The sequence below is a fragment of the Erythrolamprus reginae genome, chromosome Z, assembly GCF_031021105.1.
Source record: "Erythrolamprus reginae isolate rEryReg1 chromosome Z, rEryReg1.hap1, whole genome shotgun sequence".
Taxonomy (NCBI): domain Eukaryota; kingdom Metazoa; phylum Chordata; class Lepidosauria; order Squamata; family Dipsadidae; genus Erythrolamprus; species Erythrolamprus reginae.
Window position 1 is genome coordinate 90,898,812 of NC_091963.1, and position 15,291 is coordinate 90,914,102.

The window sequence follows — 15,291 nt, forward strand, 5'->3', positions numbered from 1 at the left end:
GCCTGTTTTGCCCCTGGTGGAATCTGCTGATGAAGGCTCCTCTCACCAAGAAGACATGAGTGACAGGGAGGAGGGGAGTGTGGCAGACAGCTCAGAAGGAGATCAATTATCTAGCTCCTCCTTGGATTCAGAACAAGAGTTAATGATACAGCCACGCATGCGGAGAGCGATGCATAGGCAACAACAACTGAGAGATTATTATCAAAGAAAATGAGGCCACCTGTGGTTGGGTGGGGCTGTGGTAATTAGTGAGGCTGCTATAAATAGCAGCCTGTGGGTTTGGCCATTGTGGAGGATTATCTGATCGTTGTGTTTCGTGACTGCTTTACTGACTTTGACTTTTTGTGTTCTGATTTTCCCCCGCTTTGAAACTAAACCAGAGCAAAGTGTGTTTCACTTTGTGAAAGAAGAAGGACTGTGAATTGCCTCACAGCTGCAAGCTAAGTATCACAGAACTGATAAGGGACTTGTACAAATTACCAGTTTGGTTGGAGATGAGTGCTCTTTGCTATGCCAAAAGAGGGCTTAGTTTAAGTGAATTTTCATTATAAAGAACATTGTTTTGAATTTTCAAACGTGTGTGTCTGAAATTTGTACCTGTGATTTTTTGGGAGGAGTCTACCAGAGAGCCCGACAGAACAAACATTATCTAAACCTAAAACATTATCCAAAACTAAAACCCCATAAAAATGGCCCCAGTCTTGCCAGAAAAGCCAGGTATTTACTGCTTTCTGGAAGGCCAGGAAGTTGGGGGTGGCCCAGATCTCAGGAGGTAGCTAGTTCCAGAGAGTCGGAGCAACCACAGAAAAGGCCCTCCCCCACAGACCCATCAGCCAACACTTTTTAGCTGACAGAATGTAGAGAAAACCAACTCTGTGGGCCTTTATCGGTCACCAGGAGCTACGTTGTAAAAGGCGGTCCCGAAGATAGTCTGGCCCTAAGCCATGTAGGGCTTTAAAGGTAATGACCAACATCTTGAATTGCACCTGGAGACCAATTGGAAGCCAATTCAGTCGGCAGAGAATTGGTGTAATGTGGGTGTACCTAGGTGTACCCACAACAACTCATTCAGTCGCATTCTGGACCAAATATAGTCTAATAATAATAATAATAATAATAATAATAATAATAATAATTATTATTATTATTATTATTATTATTTATTAGATTTGTATTCCGCCCTTTGCTGTTCCCTTTTCCTGGAAAGCAACCGCAGTGGCCTGTCCCTTTAAGGTACTTTGACACTGCCCACCTTCCGGCCCTGTGCAAAGGCAGCTAAGTGGGGAGGTTGTATGTGAAGAGAGAGGTGGTTGTTGGGGAAGAAGCAGGGAGAGTAAAGGGCCTCTGAAGGAAGGGAAATGGGGTGGAGAAAGTGGGCTGGTGGGATGGAGGTGTCCCTTTAGAATGGCAGGAGGTGGGCCCAGAGACTGAACACTACAGTTTGTTTTCTAGGATCTGCAGCTTAGAAGGATCTTCTGTTTTAGAAAATGGCATTGGTTGCACCATTTGCCCTAAAGTGAATTTTTCTTTGAAGCCTGGATGTCTGAGCATTGCTCCATCTCTCCAGTTGTCCTTTATATTCCCTGCCACCACCAATGCTCAATGCCTTTTGCTGGTCCAAGTTAAGAAACTTGAGTTTACTTCATGAACCTCACTCTGCTGCCTTTCTATTCTGTTCTGTTCTTCTCCCCTACACCGCCCATTAAATTTCCCATCCTTCCCCAGACTTTAGACCTGATGAATCAGACATGCTGGGTGAGGAGAGCTGGGCTTTTTGCTTTGGGATTGGATCTTGGCTGCTGTGTTGGAGATTTCATTAAAAGTCTTTTTTAAAAATCCCCTTCTTCAAATGGGATTGCTCCACAGCGAGGAGGGAGACGGAGAAGGGGGCAGCCACTAGTGGAGAGAGGAGTGCTTCTGGAATGGGAGAGCCAGGAAGAGAAAAGGCAGCAAAACTTGCAAGCGATGCTTCACTCTGCTGGCTAGCCTTTTTATTCCCCCTCACTTAAAGGACAGGACTGCTTGAAAGACAGGAGTATCTGCTTCTTTAAATTTATTTTACTTACAGTACTTTTTGCACAGTTCAAAGAAGGGAGATATCTCGTATTGAACTTGAAAGGGTGGAAGGCTAAGTCAACCTTGAGCCCCATCAGGGTTGAACTCCAAGGCTGTGGGCAGAATTTGCCTGCCAAACTGCATTCTAACTACTGCACCACCAGGACTCCTAGGTGTGGCCCAGTTACTGAAAACAAAGGAGGAAACAAAGAAAACAAAGGAGGAATCCACTCATTGATATTTTCAATTCAGTCTTTTTATATATAAAGTCCCATTTTTACAAGCCAAAGTTTTGCATGTGATAATCTTGGCAAATTTCTCAGTGAGGCTAATTAAGATATAATAGTTCCATGGCAAGGCTGCTGCCAAAGATCAAAGCTACTGGTGCATTCCTTCATGAGATAAGAAGTCTACAGTTTCACAAACTTACTAATTACAGCTTTCCAGCCTCTCAGCAGACAAGACACTTTTTCTCCAAGGATTTTTAGCAGGAAAAAAAACAGGTGGCTAGTGTAACCTGGTGAAACCTGAAATCATCAACCGATTCCATTGCAAAATATTGTAGCTCCACCCCGAATTATCCATATGCCATCCTGTGGTCAACAATTCCCCAGAGTTAACAAATTACAGACTACTTCATTTTTCCATGCAAGTATTCTTGCTTTTTTCTTAATCTTCTAAAGCAGGCATCTAGCAAAGGCTTCAGATCTTCCTCCTCCTCCTCTAAGCCAGACTCTACTGTCATTGATATATCTGCCATTTCTGGTGGTCCTTCAGGTTCATCCAGGTCTATTTCTCTCTAACTTTCTCATCAGCTGGCAACACCACTGGCCCAGGGTACCAAGATGAGCCTGGCCCATCCTTCTCAGAATCTATCCTTACCAGAAGTGGATGAGGAGCACTCACAACAGTTACACATCATATTAAGAAAGCTGAACCTATTTCCACTTGTTGAATTGGACTACTGTATGCATTAATGATATCCAAAAAGAAAAATGCTGTATATTTAGAAATGTTTACGTAAGGTTTTCAAAGATTTTTTTTAAAATTTAAAACAAAATTGATACAATTTCCAGAAAAGGTAGGGAAATAATAGGGTTTAATTTATTGACTTAATAGTTTCGGTGTCAAATTTACACTTAATGAATTTAATAAGAAAAAATACTGTATTACATATCATTTACATGCAAATTGATTGAATGAATTCAAAATCCTAACAATTTTTATTCCATTATTTAATCATTCCTCATTACTGCAAACAATTTCACCATATTTCTGTTGCTCATTAAACAAAACATAATTTTTAAGACATGAAAAATAATTTTTTCTGATCTTAATCTTATTCTCACCAAATTTACCATATCAATGGTTACGTATTCAATCTACTATTATTGGAAGTAAGTTACAACAAATTCAGGGAGCTTTCTCCCATGTTTGCGTTAGATTAATTGTTGCTGTTGATTTTCTTAACTATTTTTAAAAAATTGTTATGGAAATAAAGCAAAAAAAAAAAAGGCTATCTCTAAGGCTTACACAGCCAGGCAATTAGTTTGTTTGATAGAAATAGCTTTATAATATGTCAGACCAAATATCACTGAGTGTAACTCAAAACGGGTGCTTTGCTTTTATGAATCATGGAAGAAATCAGTCCTTGAAGGTTAATTGTGAAGCAAAGCAACTTTTCATTTTTAAGCTATGGACCAGCTTACTCATCTAGTTTGTATATGCAAAGAAGAAATTTTGAGAAGATACATCTGGTTGGAGCATACATTCCTTGATTTATGGCTTTGTGAAATCAAGTGTATAACTTTTTCTGTCCAAAACATCAAAAAGTAATCTGGCATCAAGGTCTCTCTCTTGGTGATTCTTTTAAATATCTAAATTGATATGTCTAAAAAGTCTTTCATATATCTAAATTGTCTTGGCTTTGATTAGTTTTTTTAAAAAAATATACATTTGAATGAATGAATCAATGTTCTACTATGTTTCCCTTGAAGAACAGAATTAATTGTATTTACACTACTATCAACTGACCAGGATAGTACAAACCACTTACATGTACATTCATAATATAAGGGGAATCATGGCTTTTCTCCACCTGTGTGTAATAGATTTCTTCAGATACATGTGGTGTTTCTTTCGAGCCCATTGTACCATCTGGATTGACATTAGTAATGCAAAAACACCAACTAAAAAAAAAGAAGGAAATTGCTGGTCAACTGGGGCATCATCAGAAAATATATTTTTTCTCGCCTACCCTCACCATCCATAAAAGTTGTTTTAGAATTGGGGGGAAAATTACTTCACTACAGTTTAGATAAAGGGGCAAGATCCTAGATGGAATTCATGCATTTTTGGAAGTAGTCTGATAAGATTTTATTTTTAGTAGCTTCCATGTTTACTGAACATTGTCTATATAAAAATAATGCTTCCTCAAATTCCCTGATTTCAAAGGAAAACCCTTATTATTGAAATGTTCCTCACTGCTGGATCAAAAAAAATAATAATGGAGGGACACGCTGCAAACAACTAGCTTTTAATATCATATTTTGTAAGTTATATTCTTGCTTTTCCTAAATCAAAGTTAATCTTTGGAAGGCTACCATATTTTCTGGTAAGTGGGCATTTTTATTAATTATCATGACACCTTTTGGAGGAGGGAAACCATTTTCATCTGCAACATATGCTCCCAAAATTGCAAATGTGCCTTTGATAAAAAGACTAACTTCAAAATTAATGTTGTTGAATTAAAACAATAATAGAAATAAATCCTAAACTGATTCTTATTCTGCTTAGTTCTGTGGAAGATGAAAGGAGTCAGCTCTTACATAGTTCTTAATTAATACAAATAATATGTATTCTTACCTGGCAGAGTTTGTGTCATCACTGTAAAACACAACCAAGAGCCAATCTATTATAGGAATAAAAGAGAAAATCTTCAACAATTGGCAATAAAAATACCTTTTTTATTTTGGCTGAATTGTTGTGCTCACATTAAGTTTCAGTGGAGGCTGTTCCATTTTCCCAGGCACTATATAGGGCAGTGATGGCAAACTTTTTCAGTTCAAAAATTTGGAAAATATCTAACATGATTCTGTAGACATATCACCACAATCACCCACAAATTCTCAACCTTCGTCCCACATCTATACCACCCTAAAGAGAGGCACTTAGTAGCAGCACAAAGGCTGAATCTAATATAAAGGCCTTGACTTATAAACAAGAGTTTAAACTAAATCTGGGAGGGTGACAATCCTTAGGATCTTTAGGATTTAATCTCATGTATAAATCCCATGACAACCAATCAAACAATGATGGTATCAACTGTTGAGTTGGTGAATCCAGAAAAAGAAACTCCTTGGACATTATTTTACCAAAAGTATAAATTTCACTGAATAAATCACATTGGCACAGAAGCAGCGAAACCAGCTCTGGGCTTCCTACACAAATCCACACAAAGTTCATTTCCTCTTTCCCCATGGGCACCCCAGTCCATTATGTCCACCAATCACTTCTGTTCATTTTGTTTTGGGAACATGTTGTGACATCTGCTCTGGGTGTCCATGAAGGGGAAACAATATCTCACAGGAATCAATGATGCTTCGATGCAATTCCCCCACCCTTGCAGTCCACCAGAATATAGGTGAAAGTTCAAGTGTGTCTTGACATGCCAGCACTCAGGACTCAGGACTATAGTGCTAAGTACTGTAATTTTCCCTTATGATATCTGGAGTCAAGAATCATTTTGATCTCATACTGCTCCTCTCCCTTAATTAGGCTGGGAGTAGGAGAAGGTTCTTTGACCGGCCTAAAACCGGATTCCTGAAAGTATTTTAAAATGAACTATAGATGAACTTGCCTTCTTGGAAATTTCAATTTAGGATTCACAATCTGGACAACCCCCATTCTAAATTCCCTTTATTGAGGGATCCTTTTCTGATCTGCTTGCCTTTTTTTTTTTTTTTTGGCTTTCCCAAGCTTTATTTATGGATGGCAGACTATATGGCTTTTAGAATATTTATCCAGTTGGCTAATAACACCTAGGCCAGAGCTTCCTGTGGACACTCTGGAATGAGTTAGAACTCAGTCCCTATAGCCACTTTGAAAGAGATAAAACCTTTGCTGCTGTGCACTAAGTTGCTATATGCCACTTCTGCGAAAGGACTTCAGCCCAGTTAGTCTGCTAATAATTTATATAACAGTGCAGTCTACTAATGAGTTGGCCTATTGAGCCTCCCATGGATGGAAAGTGGAGCTAAGTCCCTGGGAGGAGCCTATCAATTTTAAAACTTCATACCCAAATATTGTGGTGAATTGCAGTCCCTGTCTGAGATAATGTGTTTCAAGACCCTGTGTAGTCTGTAGATGTGTTGCACATCTTGGCTAGGACCTGGGCAGAAGGAATATTCAGACAAACCATAAAGTGTGCTTACTTCAAAAACAGTTCAATGACAATACAAATTAGTGGTACCTCAACTTAAGAACTTAATTTGTTCTGTGACCAGGTTCTTAAGTAGAAATGTTCTTAAGTAGAAGCAATCTTTCCCATAGGAATCAATGTAAAAGCAAATAATGTATGCAAACCAATTAGGAAAGAAATAAAAGCTCGGAATTTGGGTGGGAGGAGGAGGAGGAAGAAAAGGAGGAGGATAGCCGCTGCTGAAGGAAGAAGGTGAGATGAGGGGAATCAAAAAGTTCAAAACTTTAAGGCTTAAAAAAAGAGAGGGACTCTGAGGCGGCGAGGAGCTTTCTTTGCACAAAGTAGACTGAACAAAACAGAACAACTACAGAAAGAACCTAAAGATAAAGAAGAAGAAAAGGGGGCTGCTGGCAAAGAGAGGGAGGAAATACAAGATGTTAAAAAAAACAACCACAGATTCAACAAGAATTGGTGATAGATAGCAGATTGCGAGAACCCAAAGAAGCCAAAAAATACTATAAATAGAGATGTCACAAGATTTTTTTAAAAAATTCAGTTAATATAAATGGATTTAATAACTCGAGAAAAAAAGACCAAATACTGACCAAACTCAAGAAACAAAGAGCACAAATAAATATTTTACAGGAAGTTCATATCAAGAATTCAAATAGAAAATTACTTAATAAATCCAAATTAGGGAAACTATATACAAGTCTAGCGAACCAAAAAAAAGAGGTGTAGCAATGTACATTGATGAAACAATAGAATCAAAACAAATATATAATGATTGTGAAGGCAGAATTTTAATTGTACAAATAGATTTAGAACTGAAACCTCTCCTTATTATATCAATATATGCACCAAATGACAATAAAAAACAATTCTATAAGGAACTACACAATAAAATAATAGAACTATCAATAGAAAATATGATAATAGTAGGTGACTTTAATGCAATCTTAGATAGTCGAATGGACTATACAGGGAAAAAGAAAGAAAAGAAAAAAAAGGTAATTTTACCAACAACATTTTGGAAAATGAGTACAGAACTACTGCTAAAAGATATATGGCAGGAATGCCACCCAAAAAACAAACAATATACTTTTTACTCAAACCCCCATAAAATTTGGACTAGGATAGATATGGCCTGGGCACCAGCACACATAATGGAAAAGATCAAGGACATAGAGATAGAAACTAATAGTTGGGCAGATCATAATCCACTAGTTATATATTGGAAAGGTAAGGGAAAATCTAATAACTTGTATATAAATAGAAATGTATTACGCGACCCTGAATACAAAGAGTGGATAGGAAAATAATTAGATTTTTTCTTTAAAATAAATAAAAATAATGACACAACCCCACAAAACCTTTGGGATACAACAAAGGCATATATTCGGGGGTTAACAATCTTGTATATGGCAACAAAAAAAATTAAGAGAAAAAGACCCAATATCAAAAATTAGAGGATTAATTTAAAAAATCAGAATTAGAATTGCAACATAATGAACATGACGATAAAATTAAAAATCAGAGAGACTTATTAAAACATAAAATAAAGTTGATAGAACAAGAACAAAAGGCAGAAAAAATTAAAAAAGCGAAACAAGAATATTTTGAACATGCAAACAAACCAGGAAGATGGCTGGCTTATAAATTAAGGGAAGAAAGAGAAATTAGAATTATTAAAAAATTAACAGATAGTAGAGGTGGAATAAAAAATAGAATAGATGAAAAGAAGGAAATAGTATTAGAGTATTATAGGAAATTATATGAAAAAGAAGAAATAAACAGGGAGGCGATTTCGGACTATTTAAGTTCTATAGCAGGGGTCAGGAACCTTTTTGGCTAAGAGAGCCGTAAACGCCACATATTTTGAAATATAATTCCGCGAGAGCCGTACAATATGTTTAAAGGGCCATTGACAGATCAATCGCTCCAATGTTCACTTAGTACAGCAAGGAATGCTCCTCCCTGCTGTATAAAGCCACAACTGGACTGAAACAATGGTAATTAGCAGTAAAAAAATTAAATAAATAACTTACATTGTGAGCTTGCGATGCATGACATCAGTCCAGCAGTCTGGCTTCTTCTTTTTCCTGCGCATGACTGGAAGCTGGCATTCTTCCCACCTGATGTTGAGAGAATGCCAGCTTTGAGGCATTCGCAGAAGAAAGAAGATGGAACGTTGGACATGTCACACAACGCATTGTAAGTTATGTCAATTATCTATTTTATTATTTTACAAATCTCTATGCACACTGCACATACCTTATTTAAAGTAAAAAACAAAATGGGAACAAATACAATATTTAATATTTATTCTTCCTCTTTCTCTCTCTCCCTTTCTCTCTGTCCTTGTCTTTCTAATTCTCTCTCTCTCTTTCTCTGTCCTCTCTTTCTCTTTCTTTCTCTCTTTCTTTATCTCTCTTCTCTCTTTCACTCACTCTTTGTATCTCTCCCTTTCTCTCTCCCTCTCTCTGTCTCCTGCTTTCTCTCTCTCTCTCCCTTTCTATCTCTCTTCTTCCTTTCTCTCTCCCTCTTTCCCTTTCTCTCCCCCCTCTCTCTTTCTTTCTCTTCTCTTTCTTTCTCTCTGTCCCTCTCTTTCTTTCTCTCTGTCCCTCTTTCTCTCAGTCCCTCTCTTTCTTTCTCTGTCCCTCTTTCTTTCTCTCTGTCCCTCTCTTGCTCCTGAGTGGGCCGGGCCGGAAGACCCCGCGTGGAGCCCTCGCGACGCCTCACCTGGATTTTTATACCGGAGGAAGGGAGGGAGGCATTCCTTCATGCACCCCCCCCTCGCCTTCCCCTCCCTGGCCCGGAGCTCCTCCCCTTTTTAATTGCTCCAGCTATCAAAAGGGCGATTACCATCGGCTCCCCTGTCACCCGGGCGGCATTTCCTCCACGCCCCTAAACGAAGCGGGGGGTGGGGGGGCTGTCAAAAGCACAGACTCCCGGCTGCTTCCGAAGCGAAACTTTTTTTTCTCTTTTGTCTTGCTGGAAATTCCGGCGGCGATTCTCACCTGCTGCAAGTCCCCGGGACGCCTCGGCTGCAGGTTGCAAAGCTCCCCCCCCTACACTCTGGGAGCGGTGACTCACCAGGAGAAGACCCACGCGGCTCCTCTGGGGGCCTTGCGGAAGGCGGCGGCGGAAGCTCCCATGGCTGGCGCTGGGTGTGAGGGAGGATGCTTTCTGCGCGGGCGGAGGCCCACCCTCGCCGGAAGAGCTGCCCATCTAGCAGTCCCGCTGCCCCATTGGCCGGCAGGGGATGATGGGCAAGGGACGCCTCGGGGAAGGAGGGCAGGGTGGGAAGGGAAGGAGGGGGCTGGCGGGGGTTTAGGGAAGGGGAGCCGAGGCCAGCCTTGCAGCTCCTCGGCGGGAGGAGTCGAAAGCCACCAGGAGAAGACTGGGCTCAGCAGCAGAAGCGCCGCCCCCGCCATTATTCAGGCTCTCTTCGGGGTTGGGGAGTTTTTGGCGGGCGCCGGGGCCCGGGCCATAGACAGGTAGGAGCCCTGTCTGCGAGCCAGATACGGCCATCAAAAGAGCCATATCTGGCTCGCGAGCCATAGGTTCCCGACCCCTGTTCTATAGACATACCTAAATTAACTGAAGATCAACAACAAAAATTAAATAAACCCTTTACAGAAGCAGAATTACAGCAATCTATTAAAAATCAGAAAAATTAATAAAGCTACTGGCCCTAATACAATACCCACAGAATTTTATACGTTAGACAGTGAAATACTTTTTTCAAATATGTTGGAGATATTTAATGAGATAATAGCGGATGGTAAATTACCTAAAACATGGACAGAAACTTTAATAACATTAATACATAAACCGGGAACAGAAAAAGAAAAAAAATGAAAATTACAGACCAATTTCATTATTAAACGTAGATTATAAAATCTTTATATCAATATATGTATTTAGGTTTAAAAACATTATAAATGAAATAATACATGAAGACCAGAATGGATTTTTACCAGGTAGACCAGTGTTTCCCAACCTTTTTTGAGCCGTGGCACATTATTCATATTTTCAAAATCCTGGGGAACACTGAACGGGGTGGGGGGGTGGGGGTGGGGGGGCTTAAGAAAAGTTTGGACAAAAAAAATTTCTCTTCCTCCATTTTGCTCTATTTCTCCCTCCCTCTTTCTCTCTCTTCCTTCCTTCCCTTCTTTCTCTCCATCCCTCTTTCTTTCTTTCTTTCTTTCTTCCTCTTTTTTGCTCTCTTTCTCTCTCCCTCCTTCCCTCCCTCTATGTCTTTCTCTCTCCCTTGCTCTCTCTGCCTCTCTTGCTATCTCTCTTTCATTCTCTTTCTCTCTCTTTCTCTGTCTCTCTTGCTATCTATTTCTTTCTCTCTCTCTCTCTCTCTCTCTGTCTCTCTTTCTCTCTTTCTTGCTATCTCTCTGTCTCTCTTGCTATGTCTCTCTTTCTCTCTCTGCCTCTCTTGCTATGTCTCTCTTTCTCTCTTTCTCTGTCTCTCTTGCTATGTCTCTCTTTCTCTCTCTCTGTCTCTCTTGCTTTGTCTCTCTTTCTTTCTCTTTCTCTCTCTGCCTCTCTTGCTATGTCTCTCTCTCTCTCTCTGCCTCTCTTGCTATGTCTCTCTCTCTGCCTCTTGCTGTCTCTTTCTCTCTCTCTATTTCTCTGTCTCTCTTGCTATGTCTCTCTTTCTCTGTCTTTCTCTCTCTGTCTCTCTTGCTGTCTCTTTCTCCCCCCCTTTCTCTCTCTTTCTCTCTCTCCCTCTCTTGCTATCTCTTTCTCTCTCTTTGTCTCCCTCTCTTGCTATCTCTTTCTCTCCCGCCTCTCTCCCTCTCTCTTTCTCCCTCTCTTGCTATCTCTTTCTCTCCCCCCTCTCTCTCTTTCTCGCAGCAGCCGCAGCGGGTAGTAGCCGTGGGGTGGCGGCAAGGTCGTCAGCTGTGAGGCGGAGCTCTGGAACGGAGGCACCGATGGCAGTGTTCCTCCTAATTTTTTGGGGGGGTGGGCAGAAAAGTGTAGTGTCTGAGCGGCAGTCCCTTCGGGACCGGGCGGCACAAAATTAATTAAGTAATTAATTAATTAATTAATTAATTAATTAATTAATTAATTAATTAAGTAATTAAGTAATTAAGTAATTAAGTAATTAAGTAATTAAGTAATTAAGTAATTAAGTAATTAAGTAATTAAGTAATTAAGTAATTAAGTAATTAATTAATTAATTAATTAATTGATTGATTAAGTAATTAAGTAATTAAACTAATTAATTAATTAATTAATTAAGTAATTAATTAAGTAATTAATTAAGTAAGTAAGTAAGTAATTAATTAAGTAATTAAACAAACTAATTAAATAAATAAATAAACAAACAAACAAACAAATAACCCACCCTGTTTTACTTCAGAGAATTTCAAAATAAAATACTGTACTGTGTGTCTATAACAGTGAGCTCATAATAGGGCAACTCTATCAATATCAAAATGCCACTTAAATAGTTGAGCTAGTTTCAAACTAGATTTTGATTTTCTTTCTCTCTTCCTTACTTCCATTCTTTTTCTTTCTCTTTTCCTTCCTCTCTTTTTTCTATCTGTTTCTCTCTCTTCCTCTCTTCCTCTCTCTCTCCTTCCCTCTCACTCTTTCCCTCTTGGCTTCTGGGCAGGTTTGGAAAACTCTGAGTTGATGATGATTTTTAAGTGAGCGATTGCTCACTGCTCAGCTTAGAGGGAACTATGACCGACGGCTGTTCCGGAGCTCCGCCTCACAGCTGACCACTCTGCCGCTGCCCCAGGGCTACTACCCGCTGCGGCTGCTGAGAGAAAGAGAGAGGGAGAGAGGTTGGGAGAGGGGGGCTACTACCCGCTGCGGCTGGGGCTGCCGCCGCCATCACCCTCCCGCTGAGCGCCGCCCTTCCGCTGCCGCTACCCTCCCACCAGGCCCCAAAGCTCACCTGCTGCAGCTGCCAGGGAAGCTCCAGCTGGGCGGGGCGCTACAGTTGCTGGAAAACGTGGAAGGCGCTAAGAAGGAAGCTCAGCTTCCGTTCTCACAACTTTTTGCTCTTCGCAAAAAGTTTCGAGACCAGAAGCTGAGCTGCTTTCTTCACGGCACATCTGACCATGTCTCGCGGCACACCGGTTGGGAAACACTGAGGTAGACAAATTAAAAATAATCTGAGGACAATTATAAATACCTTAGAACAGGGGTCCCCAAACTTTTTACACAGGGGGCCAGTTCACTGTCCCTCAGGCTGTTGGAGGGCTGGACTATAAAAAAAACTATGAACAAATCCCTATGCCCACTGCACATACCTTATTTTAAAGTAAAAAACAAAACGGGAATGTATTATTTAGAGGGGGGGGAAGAAGTCTGAAATTCATATATGTTTATGTTTTGTTTTTAATTTTCTTTTGTTGACATCTGATTGGCTATACAAGGTTTTCTTGGTTTATAGAAAAATGTATAAAATGTTTATAGAAAAATATATAAAGAAAGGAAGCACTTTGGCATAATGGTTAATAAGTTAGAAATATAATTGGTGTTCTACTTTTTGAAGGAAAGTTAAGGAGGGAATTTAATTAAAAGTATGTGCCTGGAAGACAACATTAGAATAAAAACTTTTGCAACTTTTTTGATTATTAATATTAGTTACTGACAAAATACCTCATTTTATTCAGGGAAAATTAGATGGTACATTGTATTGTTTGAATGTATGTTGAGAGAAAAATTTAAAAAATTTTACACCCCCCCCCCAAAAAGACCTTCCTCCCTCCACCCCTCCATTCATTTCATTCTTCCTTCCTTCTTTGTTACCTCCCTCCTTTCCACTTTTCTCTTCCCTCTCCCTTTTTTCCTTCTCTCTCATTTGTTTTGTTTCCCTCTCCCTCGTTCTTTCCCTCCATCACTTTCTCATTTTTCTCTTTCTCTCTCTCACATTTATTTATTTATTTATTTACTTACTTATTTATTTATTTATTCCAGTCAAGAACCTCCGCTGCAGCCTTGTTTCAGGCCTCAGCAAGAGACTCTGCCAAACTGTGGAAGAGTGCATCTGGAATAACCCCAAGCACCCTCTGAAAGCCCTCTGGGTCCATCAGGCATCTGGGGCAGAACCTCCTAGTCAGTTCCGCCTCCCTGCAGGGAAGGATTTGAGCCAGGAAGTCAAGCCGCAGTAGAAAATGGTCTGACCATGACAAGGGCAACACTTCTAAGCCCCTTAGTCTCAGGCCATTACTCAATTGCTGAGAGAGGAATACCATGTCGGGTGCCTGCCCCCCCTCATGAGTCGGACCCTGTACTACTTGAGTCAGGTTCATGGCTATCATGGTGGCCATGAACTCCTGTGCTAGCCCAGAGGTTTCACCAAGTGACGGTAGGTTAAAGTCCCCCAAGACAATAAGTCTGGGGAACCCCACTGCCAGCCTGGCTACCTCCTTGAGCAGCACAGGCAGGGCTGTTGACACACAGCTGGGAGGTAGGTACGTGAGCAACAAGTCCACCTGAACCCCTAAGTCCAACTTCACCAGAAGAGACTCAAAACTCGCAATCTCTGGAGCAAAGAGTCTACACAGGCAAAGGCTCTCCCTGGCTATAATAGCCACTCCTCCCCCCCTTCCCTGGGGTCGAGGCTGATGCCATATCTGAACCCTGGCTGGGCAAATTTCAGAGAGAGGAACTCCTCCCTCTGGGCCCAGCCAGGTTTCAGTCACACATGCCAGGTCAGCCTCCTCATCCAGGATCAGATCCCAGATGAGGAGAGCTTTATTTACCACCGACCTGGCATTGAGTAGCAACAGCTTGAGCCCAGGGCCAGAATTACATTCATCACCAGTACCCTGGGGTGAGCTCATGGAGCCTGAGGAAGGAATCATTATTAAACAATGATCCCTCCTTCCCCTGGAATGGCTAGCTCCATGGCTCCCGCCATATCTGCCTCTCCCCAGCAATACTGGAATATTTTGACCTTCTGTCACCCCAGAGATAGTTGCCCCCTCCCCTCCTGCCTCTCCACCGTCAGGTGTGCCAAATATTCCATTCATACCATATTCATTCATCTCATCCACACCATAGTCCCACCCATCCCACTTATCTCCCATCCCACCCATCCCATCCACCCTCATTCAATCTACCCCATTCACTCCAATAGTCATAAACATCCATCATTTAAAAAAATCCCCAATAGAGTTAAAATACCAGTACAAAATCCCATTTCATTCTACCCCCCCCCCAGCATATATAATTTAGCCCCCTTAAAAATTAACTAAAAACATAAGACAAAGGAACATAGAACAAAAAATAGCATAGGAGTGGTTGTAGTTCTTTAAAAAAAAAAGGTAGCGGCAAGAGGGTGTCAAACTCCAGGCTGATTAAGTTCTTATTAATAAAGTCCAGTGCCAATGATAAGATAGTCTCTTCAATGCTGGCCACTGCCACTGACCCACAGTGTCCTGTCTCTTTACCTTGATTGATAGAAGGTCACCTGCTACAGGCAGGTAGTTGTGATACAGTTCCATGTTCAGCCTGTCCTGGAATTGATAGACCAGCATACATTTGGGCCAATTTTTCAGGTGAGCTGCCAGGCTATGAAAATCTTAGATATACTCTCCCCCAGCCACTTGCTTTGCTGCAGGGAGAGGATATGGGTTTCTGCACAATGAACTGGTGTGGGGTCTTCAAATCTTTTCACAACATCTATATAAAAGCATCATGATCTTGCAGCTCTGGAGACTCGTTGTCATGGGGAGACACCAGCTACCCTGCATCATCCCCCTCCAGATTGGTTGTAATGGCATTGACCTAGGACATTCATCTGGGTGATCCCCTACATGGTGATCCATGTAGTCCCA

At 40.8% G+C, this 15,291-nt stretch overlaps 1 protein-coding gene across 1 annotated transcript in view; it reads right to left on the minus strand.

Annotated features, from left to right (window-relative positions):
- Positions 1-4,050: 4,050 nt before the first annotated feature.
- Positions 4,051-15,291, minus strand: part of TECRL (trans-2,3-enoyl-CoA reductase like) — a 96,415-nt gene continuing 85,174 nt past the window's right edge. Inside the window, exons 11-12 of the mRNA XM_070728910.1 lie at positions 4,921-4,966; positions 4,051-4,244 (exon numbers count right to left, since the gene is read on the minus strand). Of these exons, the coding sequence (XP_070585011.1) occupies positions 4,120-4,244; positions 4,921-4,966 (171 nt within the window). The 3' untranslated portion in view covers positions 4,051-4,119. The remainder of the gene's footprint in view (positions 4,245-4,920; positions 4,967-15,291) is intronic.